Genomic DNA, 17,604 nt, shown 5'->3' on the forward strand with positions numbered 1-17,604 from the left:
TTGGGTAAAATAAGAATTAGTGATTGAAAAAGACCCACAACTTGCTTGTGAAGCCGACCAACGTATGCCAACACAACTTGTTTATGCCTATTAAAGAACCTTTTAATGCTAATTCACAAAAAACCATTCGAACCATACAAAATAACTAATATACGAAACGATTGTCGGAATTGGTTGCAATTGCTTGCAAGATTTGTATGATTATTCTTGACAAAAAAAAAAGAATTGATTATTCTACATAAACTCTAATCCAACCAAGGTTGCTCCTTAGTCCTACCATTATATTTAATGCATTATCCATATTTGGTATAAAGTATACACATGTGCATTAAGGGTACGTGACATTATATTTCAGGTTTGAATTTGACATGACTAAATTTATTCTCATTGTCTGATTGTATAACATAGATTATAAATGCATCATATGAGCACAAAGTACGATATAAAAGGGGTTAAAAAGACACCAATCTAGAGGTAAATTTTCAAGCAAAAACTAATTAGGGAGAAGTTGTCCCAATGGTTGATCATGCTGTGTAGAGTTGGGTGAGGATATCTTCACATATGGCTATCATTACTTTAGAGAAGTTTCTGAATCATCTCCCATCATGGATCAAGGGGCATGCAGCTATAATAAATGGCACTTTCTTCCATTATTTCAAGCAAATACTTGTCACTTTCATCAATGCTCCAACAATGTTCCCGATTTTGTCCATATGCCAACCATCTTCAGAATGAGAATTTCACTCTAAAGCAATTCTGTGTAAGAAATGAACTAGCTCAGCGGTTTCAATCTTTGTTACCAGTTTAATTCTCCACTAAATTTTGGGTTCCAATTTTCATTTATAATTACTCAAATTGCTTACTTTTTATCGACTTCAAAATTTGGGGAAAATGTTTGGTGTCTTACCAATTCGGACACCAATATATATTGGGTACTTCATATGTCATCTATTTATTGTCACTGATGTGAAAACAAGATTTTAAGAGAGAATTCCAACCAACGCCAAAATGCCTCTAGCCATTCAGAATCCCGTGAAGTGTATTTTTTATATTTCTATATTAAGATGTCAAAACTTAATGAGAAAATAAAGCTTTAGGCTACACATCTAAGGCTTTATAATAACTAAACTGATAGATATTTTTCCAATATGATAAACCAAAATGAAGATCAGCATTAATAACGTGTTTGAACAAAAATGTATATTGTGGTGCATTTTGCCTTTCCAGCATATTGAGGGGTTTTGGGCTTTGAGGTGTATGGTTTATGGTTAACGGTTTCGGATTTGATGGCTTATACGATTTTAGGTTTATAGAGTTGATATGGTTTATGGTTGAAACTATGTAGCATTAAATACCAACCATGTTCACAAGGCATGGGCTCTTTCACAACCCTTTTGAGCTGTATTGAAATTCAGATATAACCACGAGAGAATCACCAACTGTAAAACTCAACGGATCATCTTTCGAACAAGGATTTATTACCTGAAAAGAACACATTTGTATTGTCACAAAATACAAGCTAATAGACTTGATTGAAAGGTTTTGAAGAGAAAAGCATGTAACACATGACAGTTTTTTTACCATCTTGCCACCTATCCTAAAGCCAATTGCAACTTCATCCTTGAGAATTGCTCTTTCAGAAATTTCGGCAAATGATATCATCTCCTCCAGTTTTATGTATCTCCGAATGTCCTAATAGCATAAATTTCAATTCAATGACATCTGATTCAATCTTCAAATTCTCTATTTCATGGAAAGTATGCATATATAGAGGACACCTTCATGTATATCTCATTTCCCCAAGAGTTTAAAAGCTCCGTCCATATATCATTTAGTTCAGGTTCCTCGGCCACTATTTTGAACATCAATCATCATATCATTACAGTTTGCAATATGATTGCCATTACGGTCGTGAAGTGAGGTTTTAGGGCCACAAGCATAAACTGAAAACAAATTACAACCGCAATCCAAACTGACCTTGAGATGTGACAAGACCCACGATTTCATCCGTTCCAACGGCTGTTAAGTGTGGATGTAGCTTCATAACCTAAATACCCAGGGTTGATATTTTGAGAGTGAAAAGCAAAAATAATAATGCAAAAAACAAAGATAAAACATGTGCCATTGAAAAGGAAATTATTTTGGCAAATAACGACCACCTGTTTTCCAAGGTCCACATTAATGAATTCTGCAACAAGACTGACAACCTAGGGAGAAAGAAAACAATAAAAAAAGGAAATATGAATGGCAGGATTCATGAATTAACTCATTGATGCCCAGCAAATCTTTTGAAATTTTCTTAGTTAATACCTCAATGTCTAGTTGTTTACATGTATCTTCAGCCAGGAGGAGTGCCAATACAGCCTTTTTATCAGGTCTTGATTTATCTGAGTCCCAAACATGATCACAAATTGCAAGATTGTAATCTTAAATGAAGTCGCGAGTAAATGTAACATAAATGCAAGATATATTGTAACCTTCTATTGTCCCTGTATCCTCTGCGATAACCAAAATAGAAAGGGGCATCTTTGTAGCATTCGTGTGCTGTGCCTTGATGCCCGACATTGTTGCTGATTTCAATGGATTCAGTATTGCTGCTTTCAAGTCAGTCCTACTCATAGGATTGCCGAACTATGCATGAAAAATGGTTTAAGATGAATGTTTTGAACAATCATATACAGCTCGATTTTCGTCAACCATGAAAAAATTAAAAAAGATTAGCAATGTGAAATCGTAAATATAAAGATTGTGTCCGTATCAGTAGACGTATTTCAAATCATAACACCATAGTTCTCAAAAAATGATATCCCAGAGGCCAGCTAGGAATACACTTTAAACTTTCGGGGAAAGATTTTGTATTTGCAATACAGAATGGATTTTATTTTCTTAATATATGTTTCGTAGTAGGGGGTCTTCCTAGTGGTAAGCCAAGTCTTTACTTACCTGTGCACCCAGGCATGGAATATAGAGGTTAAACACACGACTTCCTAGTCGCCACTGGACAACCTAACAAACTGAACTACAACAGTATTGGAATAACCAGATGGTTTGTGGTGAATTTATCCTCATTATTTCGTAAGCCGGTAGGACGAAAACAATACCTGGTGTATCACATCAATGTTTTGCAGTTGTTTGTCCTTTTTCCTGTTAATGATTTGTTCTCGTACTCCCACAGGTGTGTCAGCGACTATTATCTGAAAATGCATCACAAAATAACTTTATGTTTCTGATGTACACCAAAAACATGGTAACACACTCTAATCAGACTGAAGGGAGCATGTTAGCATATATGCATGCATATATTGCACTTACTAGCTCACTACCAGGCCCAACATAATCATCATATTCCATAATCATTTCTATCACACGAGAATGCCATCCAAGTATTAAAATTCGTTCTTTAGGCCCAGCTTGCCAATCTGCCGCCTACCATAATATTCAAATCATTTTACTCCTCTTTGGCAAAACAAAAACAAATGTGAAGTTTAGTATTGCAGCTCATAAACTTACCTTCGAAAGAAATTTCTTTGCTGTAGAGGATGGAACAGATGTATTCATTGAAATTACGGGTAAATTGTGAATTGATCTTTGAGTAGAGTTCTCATTCTTTAGTTTTCTACATGCGACAATCTCATTGGGTGCTTGTTTATATTCATTTTTGGCACAGATAAGCATCAGCTAGGCAGAAACAAAAAGGAAAAAGCAATGACAACTTGTTTCAAAAATTCAACCTTTTTATCAACAAATTTAGTGAAGTTATGATCGGAAAAGAAGGTATAATGCATCAACATATCCCTAACATGGAGCGCCAAGAGATTACCTTATCAGTTTCCTTGAGCTGCAATGAATCTTTGGGATGAAAATAAATCTTTCCCTCACGGATGAGACCACATACTATAGCCTGAAGAACAGGATATCATGAAGTGGAAACATGAGACTAAAAAAACAAGATTTCTCATTGTCTTTTGCAGCCATGTGTTTTTACCTTAGGAAATCCTGTCCTCACTTCTTGATAACTGATCCCCGCAAGGTTTAGGTAGGTTCTCAAGTTTATTACTTGCTCTGCTTGCAAATAAGTAAGATGTTAAGTAAAGGAAGCCTGAAAATGATTTGCATGATAAACTTCACCATATTTTCAATAATTTAAGAAAGGCATTTACTATCATGCTCAAGAAGTTCACGATACACATCAATCAATCCAGGTTGCCGTGAACATTGGACCAATATCTTTGATGACAAGTTTTGCAAAGGGTTTACTTTCAGTCTTGTACAGGACTTCAAAAGGTCCAATGTATTCAGATCAAGAACCTGAAACAGGCATACAAGGAATTCAATGGTTCTTTGTTAATCACAAAGATAAAATGCTTCCAGAAAGTGGAAAAACAGCAATTAATTCAGAAATTATATTCCAGATAAAAGTTATTCCTCTAAATGTTCAAAAATATGCATACACTCTTCCCCATTACTTCCACTCTTTTCTCTAGCTATAAGAGGACGGTTTATAAGGTGTCTAAATCGTGTCACTGGAATGAATATCAACATGAATAATAACCAAAGCTAAAATGTACAGAGACACAGCCATTTGCTACTATCTACAAACAAGCATATGCAAAAAATATATAGACAAGCATGAGTTGGTTTTGAATAATAAAAAGTAGCTACAGCATGAAAGTGGCAAGAAACTAGACCTCTACAACAAGATTCCCTGGTTTATTCTCCAATAATGGCTGTAATGCCAAGACAGTTAAGACTGATTCTGCATCCGCTTCATACCTTATACAAGTATTAGTTATTATGTTAGAAAAATCACCTTAGGTAACTTTGAAACATTTTCTGAAACGCACATACTTGTTGCCAGTTGAAGCTAACACAATGATTGACCGAGCATTGCCTGCAGCTACTTTCTCAAATGAGATTGTGTTGCTTAAATTGCCACTGTATTATAATCAAACAACGTAAAACATTGAAACTGATATGAGGATAGCTAGATATATATGAAAAACATGTTGTGTTGACCAATCATATATCAAGTTAACTTGGCATATGAAAACGATCCATACACAAAGATGAAGGATGTAGTCAAATAAGTAGATGCACACAAAATGTGCCTAATATTTTTAATGAATATTGGATAATTTAATTTCTATTGTAATTTTGATTATGTAATAGATTTGGAATCGTTACCAACCTTTTTTTATGTTCGTGTATAAATCTATAGAGTACTGTGTGAAATGCTGAAATGTGGCGAAATTTCACCATGAGAACTTTGTAAGAATGATTCGAGAGGAGACCAAGGTTTCATAACTGCTGATAGCTGATCGGTAATAAGTGAAACCAAAGATATACTAAACTCTTGGAATGCTGAAAGGCTAGAGGTTGGACATTATCATTCATTATCATTCACTTTATAACTGTTAATTTGGTAAGTCCTAGACTCCCTTTTTTAAGGTTTCCTATGTTTCAGTTTCATATTGTTTAGAAATTTCTTCTTTGTGCAACTCTTTACTTAATCATAAAAGCAGAAAAGAAGATAACTGTCCTCTGACGCAAAAAAGACTTGTGTGACATACTTGTGAGGGAATGAAACAGCATAATAATGGCATTGATAGCATAGATTACTTTTTTGTCATACTGCTATTTAGCAAAACAAAACAAAGACTCCAAATTTCATATATGATCCTCAAAACAGCTCTATGATCTAAATCACATTAAAAACTGAAATCAAGAACGAGTAAGACCTTCTCGTATGGATATTGAGCTGATGAAGGTCTTTGAAAGCATAAGATACCATTTTTTCTGTAATTTTTCTCTCATGTTCTGACAACAACAGGACTGCTTGCTTCCTGGAAAAAAATGGTACGGAGATCATTCAAAGCGAGTTCCTTCCTACTGTTTCTGCAGAATAGAATTATAACAGAAAAGGCACAAAATGCAGGCAATTCTCCATCCCAGTTTTCATAGCATGCAATATGTATGAACGGCCTCAGTGAATATATATATATACAACATTGGAATACAAAAATGATCTCAGTAATTTTTCTCATATTCACACGAAAACAGGACGGTTTGCTTCCTAGAAAAAAATGGTACAGATATCATTTAATGCCAGTTCCTTCCTACTGTTTTTGCAGAATAGAATTATACAAGAAACGGCACAAAATGCACGCGATTCTCCAACCCCAGTTTATCATAGGATGCAAAAAAATATATACAACATTAGAATACAAAAACAAAATTTACAATATACACACATATAAAATGAGAATTGCTAAATATACCGTGGCCATTGCAAACCATTGCGACGAGCTATCTCATGGGATTTGTTCAACTGCTTCAGAATGGTTATAAGATGATTGTTCATTCCACAAATAACTATATGCCCATTTTCCATGACTTCTGAATGTGCTCCTTCCCTCAACCAATCCATGCGACTCTTCAAACAATTTTAAATATATACAATAGGATTAAAATTTTCATAATTTTTCAAAGTGCTCCTCTGCTATACAATATGCAGAAATAAACAGATTTCTGTTTTGGACATATACATACTTTCCTTTTAAGATTAGAGTATGAAACCCATACATGGACCACACAGACCATTTCACTTCTCTGTAGGGTTAATGATTTAGGGTTTAGCATGCATATACCCACCTAGTAAACTTCAGATTACTACATTTATCATATGTATAAAGTGCCTACTGTCTTCTCCTCATCAAGTAGTAATGTGGAAAAAACAATACTTTATAAATTCCGACCATGATGGCATTGTTAGTTTGATCTCAACATTTTTGGTAGTCGTTAAGAGAAAAATTTGCATTTATGTATCCCAAATGCAAAGCTCAAACTTCAAATAGCTGGGCCTATTGTTCAGAGAGTCATAATACCTTGAATTGGGCTGTCATTGTGCTTATCAAAAGGGAATAGAAAAGCAGGCCACACATAGCCAGTATGAAACCAATGGCACGCTCCATGCCTGTGGTAAACTAGAAGCACAGCAAAATCACTCAATTAACAAGGAAGCATTTGAAACTAAAGAATAACATGAAGAGTATACATGTTGAAATGATTCAGTGATCTTTTTTATCGCTGTTGCACCTTGAGGTGTGTAGACGAGGAGGAAACACAAGCCCAAGCATCCCAAAAGGAATCTTCAATGCTTTCTTCGTAGCTCCTGATTCTCATCCAAAACAATAATGTAATGGGTTAGCTTGATAAAATATATAGAAAACATGATTGAAATTTATTAAAAACGTGACAATGCTAGATGCGACAATGCACAAGAGAATGTATAACAAAGTCTGAAAATCTTGAGCCGAAGAAAGCTTTCATATACATTATCAAAATTTGTTTCATTGTTCCTGTTGTTGGTTGCATGTGATAATAACATTTATGCAAAGGATAGGAATTTATAGTTTCAGAAGCTTGGCTAATGAAAAGATATTTTCATTGGAAAATAAATAAATAACGTTTTTGCCCATATCCCAATTATGGTATGCATCTGAATTTAGAAAAACAGACACAACGTTCATACCTAATTTTTGAGAAGAGAAGACCTCCTATGCATATAATAGCAAAACATGTGAACGTTAAGAAGAGAATATACCTACACAAGGGAGGGTAACAATGTTAATGACGATGAACAAAAGAAAGACCTCTGAATCTATCAACTTCTGGCCACCTCTTTTGTACACACTCAATATAATTAAGTTTTTAGCTTACGATATGGGATTCCGTTCCAAAGTAACATCCATCACATAAGAAATCCGAGGAAAAGGCTGGGGTATAACCAAGGAAGGGAAAACAGGTAATCGGTTTTGTAACACTGATGTAATTGCACCAAATTGCCAGAGAGAGTTTGAACTGTCCAAGCTAATTTTTCTGGCGACACTCCCACATACAACTTGGAAACAATTAAAACAATCCTTTAGATTTGCCCTTATTTTGGTTGCCATGAAGAAAACAGATCCAACCAATCCAATTACAACCTACATATATCCAAAGAAAAATGCCTATATTAACATATATTTTGAAGCCAAGATGTGCATTCTTGTTGAAGAGCGTTGCTATCATTAGAAAAGCAATGAGAATTCGTGATATCCCGAAACTGATTGTTGATATGCACATTACCTTTGCAGTTACAATGGTGGGCCATTGAGACTTTTTCAAATGATGTCCTTTAGATAAGTCCGCCCTGTTATGTTCAAAAAAAAAGATTTGATCACCACTCTGAGGAGCATGGTATGCAAGAAATGGAATACTTTCAGAAATATCAGCCGAATCTCGCTTCTCCCTTTCTTCTCCTGCATAGAAAATAGCTAATTCATGCCATGGTATGATTGTTGGCTCCAATGTGGTTAGGCGCAAAAAAACTTACCTTCAGGAGATGAAAATGCTGTAACCCTCTTCACCTTCTGACTAACAAAGAGGCATCGTATCCAGAAGCCATTGTCCCTATACAAGTACAATTTAATGAAAGACGGCAAATTTTCTAGTAATTCTTCTGGAATGAACGTGTAATGAAAGAATGTAAAGTTTACATATACAGTGTGTTGCAACTATTTTTAGGAGACAGAGCATTAATTTTGCTATCAGCCCTGTCCAGTAGAGATCACCAATGAGCAATAGGAGTTAGGAGTTAAGGTGATCCATTTTCCAAGAAGCTACGTGTTGCATAGGAAGAATAAATGGTTATGTTCGGTCATTTAAGCTATACATTTCTCCATCTTCTTTTCCTTTTCTCTACAATATGTTAGATCATCGTCAGCTTCCATCACATGTTAATTATTATGGCAGAGAGGAATACAATGTATACTAAAGAAAACGATAGCAATGGTTATGTGAATAACCATCCACTCGAGTTGACATGTTTAATATTGGAATAGAATTTCCAAAAGATGTCTTATCAATATGGGCATTAACATATCACCGGGAAGAAAACTTCTAAAATGCTGTGTAAGAATACAACATTCGTGAGCATATATATTCATCCGGTCTATGAGTTGGTTTGTTGAACGGAAGCAATTATAGCCCCAAAAGAGGTGTCAAGATATGGCAATAACATATTATCAAGCAATTAGAGTATAATGGTTATGGATAATAGATATACATAGATACGTGCATCCAATCAACATGTATGTTGATGGAATCAAAGCTTTGTATGAGGGTTTTTACTGGACTCAACTTACCAAGAAGCGAAATTATGTAATGGCATGTAAGAATACAATGGGTTAGGTACAATTTTTATGGAAGCTCCACTTGAGAGGTCTTAGTTACCAACCACTACCAAGAAGCAAAGTTTAAAAGAATGGTACAATGAGAAATAAGACAATATAATTATTATTACCTAGACGAAATAAGACATTTGGGAGACACAGGGAACGGATGGGATATGAAGGGAGAGTGGCAACAATGGTGGCCAATCATTGGCGATGACGATGACGATAACGATGACGATGATGATGAAGCAAGAGCATCCGGAAGAGGGGAAGGAAATCTGGAACAGGAGATACTCAAGAACAGAGGACGAGTATTGAATGATGGGCAATACATAGGTACTTTTCTCCTCTCCCTGTTTTTTCCTTCTTTATTGATGATCCACAACACCAGAGAATGATGAATAAACGAATAAGTGAATGAAAGAATGACTAAATGAATTATGTGTAAGTTTTTTAACCTTTATACTGATTCATGTATTGATTCTTTACATGTATGTACATATATAACCCCACCTTGTCACTCTCTCCCTCTCCCTCTTTGTCAAGAAGAGGAAGAGGAAGGAAAAGGAGAAGAAGAAAGAGAAAGCCATAAAAGAGAGCTTCAACTGTTGATTCATCTTCCCTTCTGATCATTATATGTACTAGAGTGTGTTTATCTGTCTTCTGTAAAACTCTCACACGATCTTTCTGTTTTCATATACGGCTTTCACTGTCGTTTATTTAACCTTGACTTGCTATCCCATTCATGACGACGATGATGCAATGCTTCTTTTCTTCATCCATCCATTCAAAGAGTGTATACATATACATATACTTTTTGGCTCCTTTACATTTCTTTTATTGTCATTTTGTCCAAAATCTGTCTACATGAGCTATTTCTCTTCAATACGCAACCGAATCTCGGAGAATCCTCGCACCAACCTCGATTTTCCTTCTATAAATTTGCATCTGACCGTTCAATCAGATGCTTCTTGTGATAGATAGGTTTCTCATCGGATGCAAATAATGGCAAATAATGGTCGCGAGGAGATTGAATGATTCGAGGGCTTAACTTGAAGGCTTCTTACGGCGCTTTCCAGAGCCACAACAAGGATCAAGACATTATAATTTATAACCATGATACCATGTCTCATTATGCCTCATCAATGGGGAAGTCTGGAAAAGGTAATATAAATAATATACAAATATAGTATATGGTTGTTTTAAACAACTTTACAGACCGACAAGGAATGATAGGTTCATGAAGACAGATAACTATGTTAGCGAGTGTGTCGTCGTTGAAATTTGGGGACTCCCTATGAAAGGGTAAAAGCTAGCACAAGACTACTTTGATTAAATATTTGCCTTGCTCAACTTGGATCATCTAGTGGTTTGGGTATAGTTTTTCATTGTTATCGTAATGTTTTTGCGTTATTGTTTCATAACATCTTAAAACCTCAAAAAGCTTGTAAATCTTTGTAGCCTTCCTTTGTGTTCACCCACACCTTCTCAACTATGTGTTGTGGTACCAACAAGTATAAACTTTATCACTCCATAATAGAAATAATATACTACATTTAAAAACTCATAACTATAAATATGTCTCTAAGCTACCTTTTTTCCCATTAGTTAGGAGAGATTATTACAGAAAGACTATGCAAGGTGACTTATACATAAATCGAGGAATCACCCTCCAACCGAGTTCAAGAATATGAGACTATGTACATGTCCTTTCAAACTGACTACTTAATGTAAGTAGGTACCTATAGTTATAAACTAGTGCCCTTCATCACTGGCCAGTACGAACCAGATCCTGTGGCTGACAACAAAGGGAGGTTGGGAGGTGAGTAGGAAACAACCTGCGTGGGGGTTGGTAGATCCACCTCGAGTCGTTTCCTCCTTGCGTCACCATCAGCATGTTTTGCCATTTCTGCCAGAAGCGCAAACGGGTAGTGACCAAGTCATTGGAGTGGCCATAAACCTCGTCCAATTGGCCTCGTAGGCATGGTATTCTCAAGCTCCCTGCCATGGCATCCTTCGCCGATGTCATACATCCCGACATTCTAGTCGTCCCTGGTGGCCCCGGTTGCTTTGTGGCTGCCAAGGACCTTGCTCTTATCAGTTGGATCAACCAGATATCCACATATTTGTATACGTTGTCATGAAGGATTTTGGCCATAGGAGGAAAGGGGAATCGAATGCGCGTGAACGGGAGTGTGCAAGGATGCACACAAATGAGGCTTATGTATATAATAAGAACATATACTCAAGCTCCCTACCACCGCATCATTCGTCGATGTCACACACCCCGACATTCTAGTTGTCCTCAGTGGCCCCGGTTGCTTCATGGCTGCCAAGGACCCTGCTCTTATTAGTTGGATCAACCAGGTATCCACATATCTGTATACGTTGTCGTGAAGGATTCTGGCCATAGGAGGAAAGGGGAGCCGGATGCGCGTGAACGGGGGTGTGCAAGGATGCACATGAATGAGGCTTATGTATATATTAAGAACAAATGTAAATATCGAAATATAATAAGTACTAGGCGGTATGATTCAGATGGGTACTTTAATGTCCCACAAAAAGAGAGAATGAAATGTGTGTAGGGAGGAAAACGAGGGGAATCACTGACAGAATCGGTTGTCTTAAACAGCTGATGTAACACAGATTCTCCTCTCCTGGGATCTATAAAAGGAGAGGAGAGAGACCATTAGGGGGATCCAATGTTTTGAAGGGGAAGCGTTGTCAGATTGATCTCTGTAGGGTTTTTGATTTTCTGCTCTGTGTGTTCGTTAGGTGTTGGTGAGGCCTTTGCTCGTGTAGGAAGCCTGTGTGCTCCCGACTAGAGGCTCATCAGTCCGGTGTCTGCATGGGTATGTCAAGAGCTCGAAGCTCTGTTACCGGTCGAGTCTAGTTGTATTTCTCTTATTATAAGTTAATCGACTGTCTCGTTGTTTCCTAGATTTCCCATGTCCTTTTGTTTTAGTTGCGTCCCACATGTGTGCGTGCCTGAGCGTCCCGAAGGACAGATGGTTGTCCGGATTCCCATGGGTCGTAATGCCGAGCATCCACACGGAAGTACTCGAGGTTCAAACCGACTGTCGGAATTGGTCGGAGTTGGAGGGACGGCTCCTCGAAAGATACGGCTTCAACGACTTGCTTCGGTTGTCGAAGAGGGAGTTCATGGAGTGGGTTGAGCTCCCCGACAAAGGCCGGAACACATCAATGCTTCTCCAGAAGTTTGAGAAGCGATTTGCGTGTCTTTCGATGTTGGACTAGATCGTGCTCGATATGAGCAAGGTTCTACTATTTCTCAAGTCGATCGACTCACTTGATTGGGAAAAGGTAGGTCTCCTATTGGAGACGGATGATGAACTCACGACCGATTGGACCGTGGTAAAGGGGGTATGTAGTCATTTCGATAAACAACAAGAGGAGAATAACGAGGGCACGTCATCGGTAGGCCCAACTACTAGGAGGATGATTGGAGAAGTACCGACTCGGCCAGGTGAGACGAGTCGGAGATTCGAGTCGGGGGCGACACCGATGAACGTCCATGATGGCTCAATGGGAGGTGCAACATTGGAGGAGTTGACCAAAATGGCGCGAGACCTCTAGATCGCGCAAGCACAAAGGGAAGGTGATGGTCAATTGCGCGGCGCCCACCGAACGACCCAAAGTTCATATGGTGTGACGCCGTCGGCAACATTCGGAGGGAGTGCGCTGGCTTTGCTGATGCACTCAAAGCATTGTTGTGTACTTGTGGAACAGTCGGGTACACACGAGTGAGACCTGGAAACCCCTTGAGATGAACATTGGTTGAGTGGGGATGAAAAGATTGATGGAGGAAGCCACGACCTGAAATGTTGAGGCTATTCACTACTCGGCATATTTCGGCATCGGGTCGGAGGAGAAAGGGGCATTGGATTTGGTAGAGATGTCGTATTCTGGCCGATAGTACTTGACAACTTCTCTGGGAAGAAGCTAAGGAAGGATGAGGCGGACTGCGCGGGGCGGCGGGTACAGGAGGTCACCAGATGGAGTGATCTAGGTGTCGGGAATTGGAATGTGCCACAAACAAACGTGTTGGGCTGTAGGACCAATCCAAACCTTCTGACATGTTGAGGAGTAAACTGGCTTCGTAGAAACCGCGTGCTAGAACTACAAGGTTCTGGTGGAAGACAAACGGGTTGGAAAGGTCAGAGAGGCCAGACCCTCGAACCGGCAAGAGACCTGAAACGGACTGAGGAAGGAGGATGTGGGTTCGGCTGGCCGACAAGAGAAGGAAAAGGGGAAGTTTCAGAGCTTCCGACTGAGCTCGGAAATTGAAAAGATGAAAGGATTACGAAAGATCTTAGAGGAGCGGATCTTTGACAATCGGGTGGAACTCACGCTGCAAGAAGTGTTGGGGATAGTGAAGAAGGAGTTCCACAACAACATCATCGACCTAATGAAGAGGAAGCGGCTATCGGTAGAGCCGGAGGCAAAAAAATTAGTTGAGGTGAGGATGACATTGATCGATGAAGTGACAGTGGAGGACGAGTTCGCCGACAAGTACTACACCAAGCCGCATTGGGCAAGAGCGATAACCAAAATGCTGGTTCGGATCGGTGACGTTAGGGAGCCAGTAGTAGCGTTGATCGACCATGGATTGGAGATAAACTTGATGTCCATGGACTTTTACAAGAAAGGGAAGTGGCAACAAACGGATATACTCAAAGAACAAAGATGAACAAGACATAGAGAACGCCAACACCTGAACAATGTTGGGCCATTGATATTAGCACATCGGATTCATGGATCGTCCATTACGCCGGCATGATCTCACAACACACAATCATTCTTCTCTGTTGATTTCGGTTCTCTCCTACTTCTGCACACCCACACACTAATCATAGCTACTATTCCCCTAGCTTTATAGATATACATAAGAAGTATATATACATATTTACAAATATAGCCCCAATTCGGCTTCAACCGGATCGACTATTTGACCGATTCGGCTAATGGGCCTTACTCAAACAATCGGTTCTCATACTTGTCCGGTTCACTATCGGACTGGCCGGCATACAGTTGGCTCTTAGCTGGCTAGGCTTTCCTCCCATTAGGAGGAACCTCTTCTTCACAACAATTAGTAATACACTCTTAACAATGGTATCAGAGCATTTACTAACATTTTATTTTTGTTGTTTTGATGTTTTTTGTGTGAGCATTGGGGATCTAACAAGGGTCATCGTGTTTTTCTCAGGCTCAAAACAACATTCAAACCGAGTATTTTTCTTTCTCAATCTCTCTCTTCTTTCTATGAGATGTTCTTCTTGGTCGAATGAAATTTGTATTACGTTTTCTTTCTTTTCATTCTTCTTTGCTACCATGATACAATAATAATTATTATTGTGCATCAGGTCAAGCATGTTTGCACTAATTGCACATGCTCAACATGTTAGGAATTTGTCCCTCCTATGGGAGAAGTCGAAAGTCGAAGTCAAGGAAGATGTCGGCAATCGAATCGACAAGCTGAACACAAATTGGTCGGTCGGATCGACTAATGAGTCGGCGGGGTGGATAGAGATAGAGAGTCGACTATGATAGTCAACTACATTGGATGGATGCTCCAAGTTGAAGACAAGGCCGACAAGTCGGGCCGATTAATTATTATTATTATGTATATAATAATAATATGCCACTCCTATAAATAGGAATAGCTAGGGCAAACTTATGTAGAATGATGTACATAGTGCAAGGAAGTGTATAGAGATTTTGTAATAAAGAGCAGAAGTGTGCGCAATAGAGAATAGGAAGGGACGAGAGATAGAGCATGAGTGTGAGTGACACTCTTGTAAAACCCTAAATGTTGAATGCTTCGAGATAACAGATTCCTTGTAATCTGTTTTACCTCTTGTATCTCTATTGTATAGTGCATATTTGTTGCCATGGTTTTTCCCCTATTTAAGGATTCCACTTAAAACCTGTGTACTGTGTATTTTCAGAGTCTATTTTCTGTTTCCGTGTTGTACATTTCAATCCATCTTTCTCATAGATCTACTGTCTGATCGCACACAACTCATGGCCCTTTTGCATATTGCGTTCTATATGCCACTCTCCCCTCTATTGAGCCATCAATTGGTTGATTCTATGGGATGTAGTAGTCTTGACCACGATGTCGTGCCTTTCGGCTCCGGATCGTTGCGTGAGTCAAGTGGGAACCACCGAGGTTTTGGACTAGGAGGAGGAAGAATTTGAGGCTAATCTAGTTATGAATATGAATAGATTATAAGAAAGAGATATAGAAACTTGTGAATCCCACAAGTATAATTGTTTTAGTTTATCTTAATCGTAGTAATAAATTGAAATAGTTTAGAATAGGTTAGCGTAGATTGAGAAAAGAGATCAAACCTTGTGAATCCCACAAGTATTACATTAATCAATATTTATGTAAGAATATGAATTTAGATTGAAAGATTATATAAAACTTCGTGAATCCCACGATTCTATTTTATTATTGGTGTTTTAGGAAATATATCCAATTTCCCAAATATTTCACAGACACCTTACATTGTGCTCCCTATCCTTATGTAGTGATGAGGGAGTCTTAGCAATCCATGCTTTTTCTTCTCTAACTATAGACTTTATGCTTTATCTAAAGTGATCATGCTTTTTCTATCTTGTGCGTTTTTTATCGACTATAACGTTCATGCACGCTAGATATGCATGCGTAGCTTTTTCTTTTAGCATGCGTTTTCCTTTTAACTAAAGTTTATCCTACATGAACTTACGTTTTTTATGTGGGACATCTATTTTTTAATATGAATGAAATGCTAGTGTAATGGTAAGGTTTTATATTATTAAGATGGAGGTGCAAGGTTCGAATCTTGCCCTATCCATGTTATATACTTTTTAATATTTTCTACTATTTATTCATATTTATTAAATCAGTACTTTATAAGTTTTTCACGTAGTGTACGAAATACACTACGACAACGAGCATGTCGACTACCCTAGGGCTTCTTTCCTAAGGGCATGCTTAATGTTTCATACACCCATTTGATTATTATTCTAATTATTTTCTAATTATACAAGTTGTCTTCCCACTTTCTTATGGTTTTCTTGTAATTGTCATCTACTCACTAACACTTAACTCTATTTATTACTGTTAATTTTTATGTTCATCTACACTATTTACATGCATTTCCCTAATAATGGTGTAATGATTCCGTGTAGACTATTTTTTTGCATTGAGTGGGCATCATGCCAATTTTTGAACATTTTTTCCAAAGTGACATCTAGGTTTAAGTCATGTAATCAAGCCTTAGAACTCGATTAGAAACACGTTGTCATGCCTTTCGGCACCAGATCGTTGCGTGAGTCGGGTGGAAACCACTGGGGTTTTGGACTAGGAGGAAGAAGAATTTGAGACTAATTAGAATATAGATAGGTTGTAGGAAAGAGATATAGAAACCTCGTGAATCCCATGAGTGTATTGTATTAGATTAATCAATATAAAGATAATAATATGAATTTAGATAGAAAGAGAAGGATATAGAAACCTCGTGAATCCCACAAGTATAGTTTATTTCATGAATCCCACAAATATAATTTATTAATTGGTGTTTTTAGAAATATATCCAATTTCCAAATATTTCACACCCTTATTACATTATGCTCCCCATCCTTATATAGTGATGAGAGAGTCTTCGCAATTCATGCTTTTTATCTAATTATGCCCTCCATGCCTTTTCTATCAATAGACTATATGCTTTCTCTAACATGCTTTTTCTAAAGTCATTCGTTTTTTTTATCGACTATAGTGTTCATGCACGCTAGATGTGAATGTGTAGCTTTTTCTTTTATCATGCGTTTTCGTAAAGTCTATCCTAGCGTGAACTTACCTTTCTATGTGGGACATCTACTCTTTGACACTAATGATATGTTAGTGTAATGGTAAGGCTTCACATTATTAACATGGACGTACAAGGTTTTAATCTTGCCCTATGCATATAATATACATTTTGATATTTTCGTCGGTTTCTTCATATTTATTAAATCGGGTACTTTATACGTTTTTCACGTAGTGTACGAAATACACTACGACAACGTGAGTTCACCTATGATGTTTTACACATTGTTGCACACAACACCACCACTTGTATCAATTTGTGGCCTTATGTTTGCAATTGTGCAAATCATATCACTATATTTGGATGGATATGTGCATACATTGTGTCAGAACCAAGGATAAAAGATAGAGTGATGGAAGAAGGATAGAGAAGAATGGATGTATAAGATAGAGAAAGAAAGAGAATGGATACAAGATATGTAATGAGAGCTAAAGACTGGTGTTGATTCGAATTGATTTGAGAATACATGTATGCGCTTATTTATAGGTTTCTATAGAATAGCTTAGAGATTT

At 37.7% G+C, this 17,604-nt stretch overlaps 1 protein-coding gene across 1 annotated transcript; it reads right to left on the reverse strand.

Moving 5' to 3' along the window:
• Window positions 1-1,149: 1,149 nt before the first annotated feature.
• On the reverse strand, window positions 1,150-9,362 carry LOC147863070 (putative ion channel POLLUX-like 2). The gene is made up of 24 exons (XM_087321356.1): window positions 9,344-9,362; window positions 8,375-8,451; window positions 8,128-8,300; window positions 7,720-7,985; window positions 7,532-7,603; window positions 7,096-7,171; window positions 6,885-6,983; window positions 6,279-6,433; window positions 5,739-5,843; window positions 4,849-4,935; window positions 4,689-4,773; window positions 4,161-4,308; window positions 3,986-4,062; window positions 3,821-3,901; window positions 3,511-3,678; window positions 3,313-3,426; window positions 3,102-3,194; window positions 2,478-2,631; window positions 2,311-2,387; window positions 2,160-2,207; window positions 1,978-2,047; window positions 1,779-1,852; window positions 1,582-1,692; window positions 1,150-1,482 (listed from the first exon to the last, which is right to left on the reverse strand). The coding sequence occupies exons 4-24, from the start codon at window positions 7,950-7,952 to the stop codon at window positions 1,384-1,386; spliced, it is 2,226 nt and encodes a 741-aa protein (XP_087177482.1). The 5' UTR covers window positions 7,953-7,985; window positions 8,128-8,300; window positions 8,375-8,451; window positions 9,344-9,362; the 3' UTR covers window positions 1,150-1,383.
• Between the last annotated feature and the right edge of the window lie 8,242 nt (window positions 9,363-17,604).

The sequence above is a fragment of the Azolla caroliniana genome, unplaced genomic scaffold (genome assembly GCF_043228905.1).
Source record: "Azolla caroliniana isolate FFs.n. ecotype wild unplaced genomic scaffold, voAzoCaro1.0.p SCAF_6, whole genome shotgun sequence".
Taxonomy (NCBI): domain Eukaryota; kingdom Viridiplantae; phylum Streptophyta; class Polypodiopsida; order Salviniales; family Salviniaceae; genus Azolla; species Azolla caroliniana.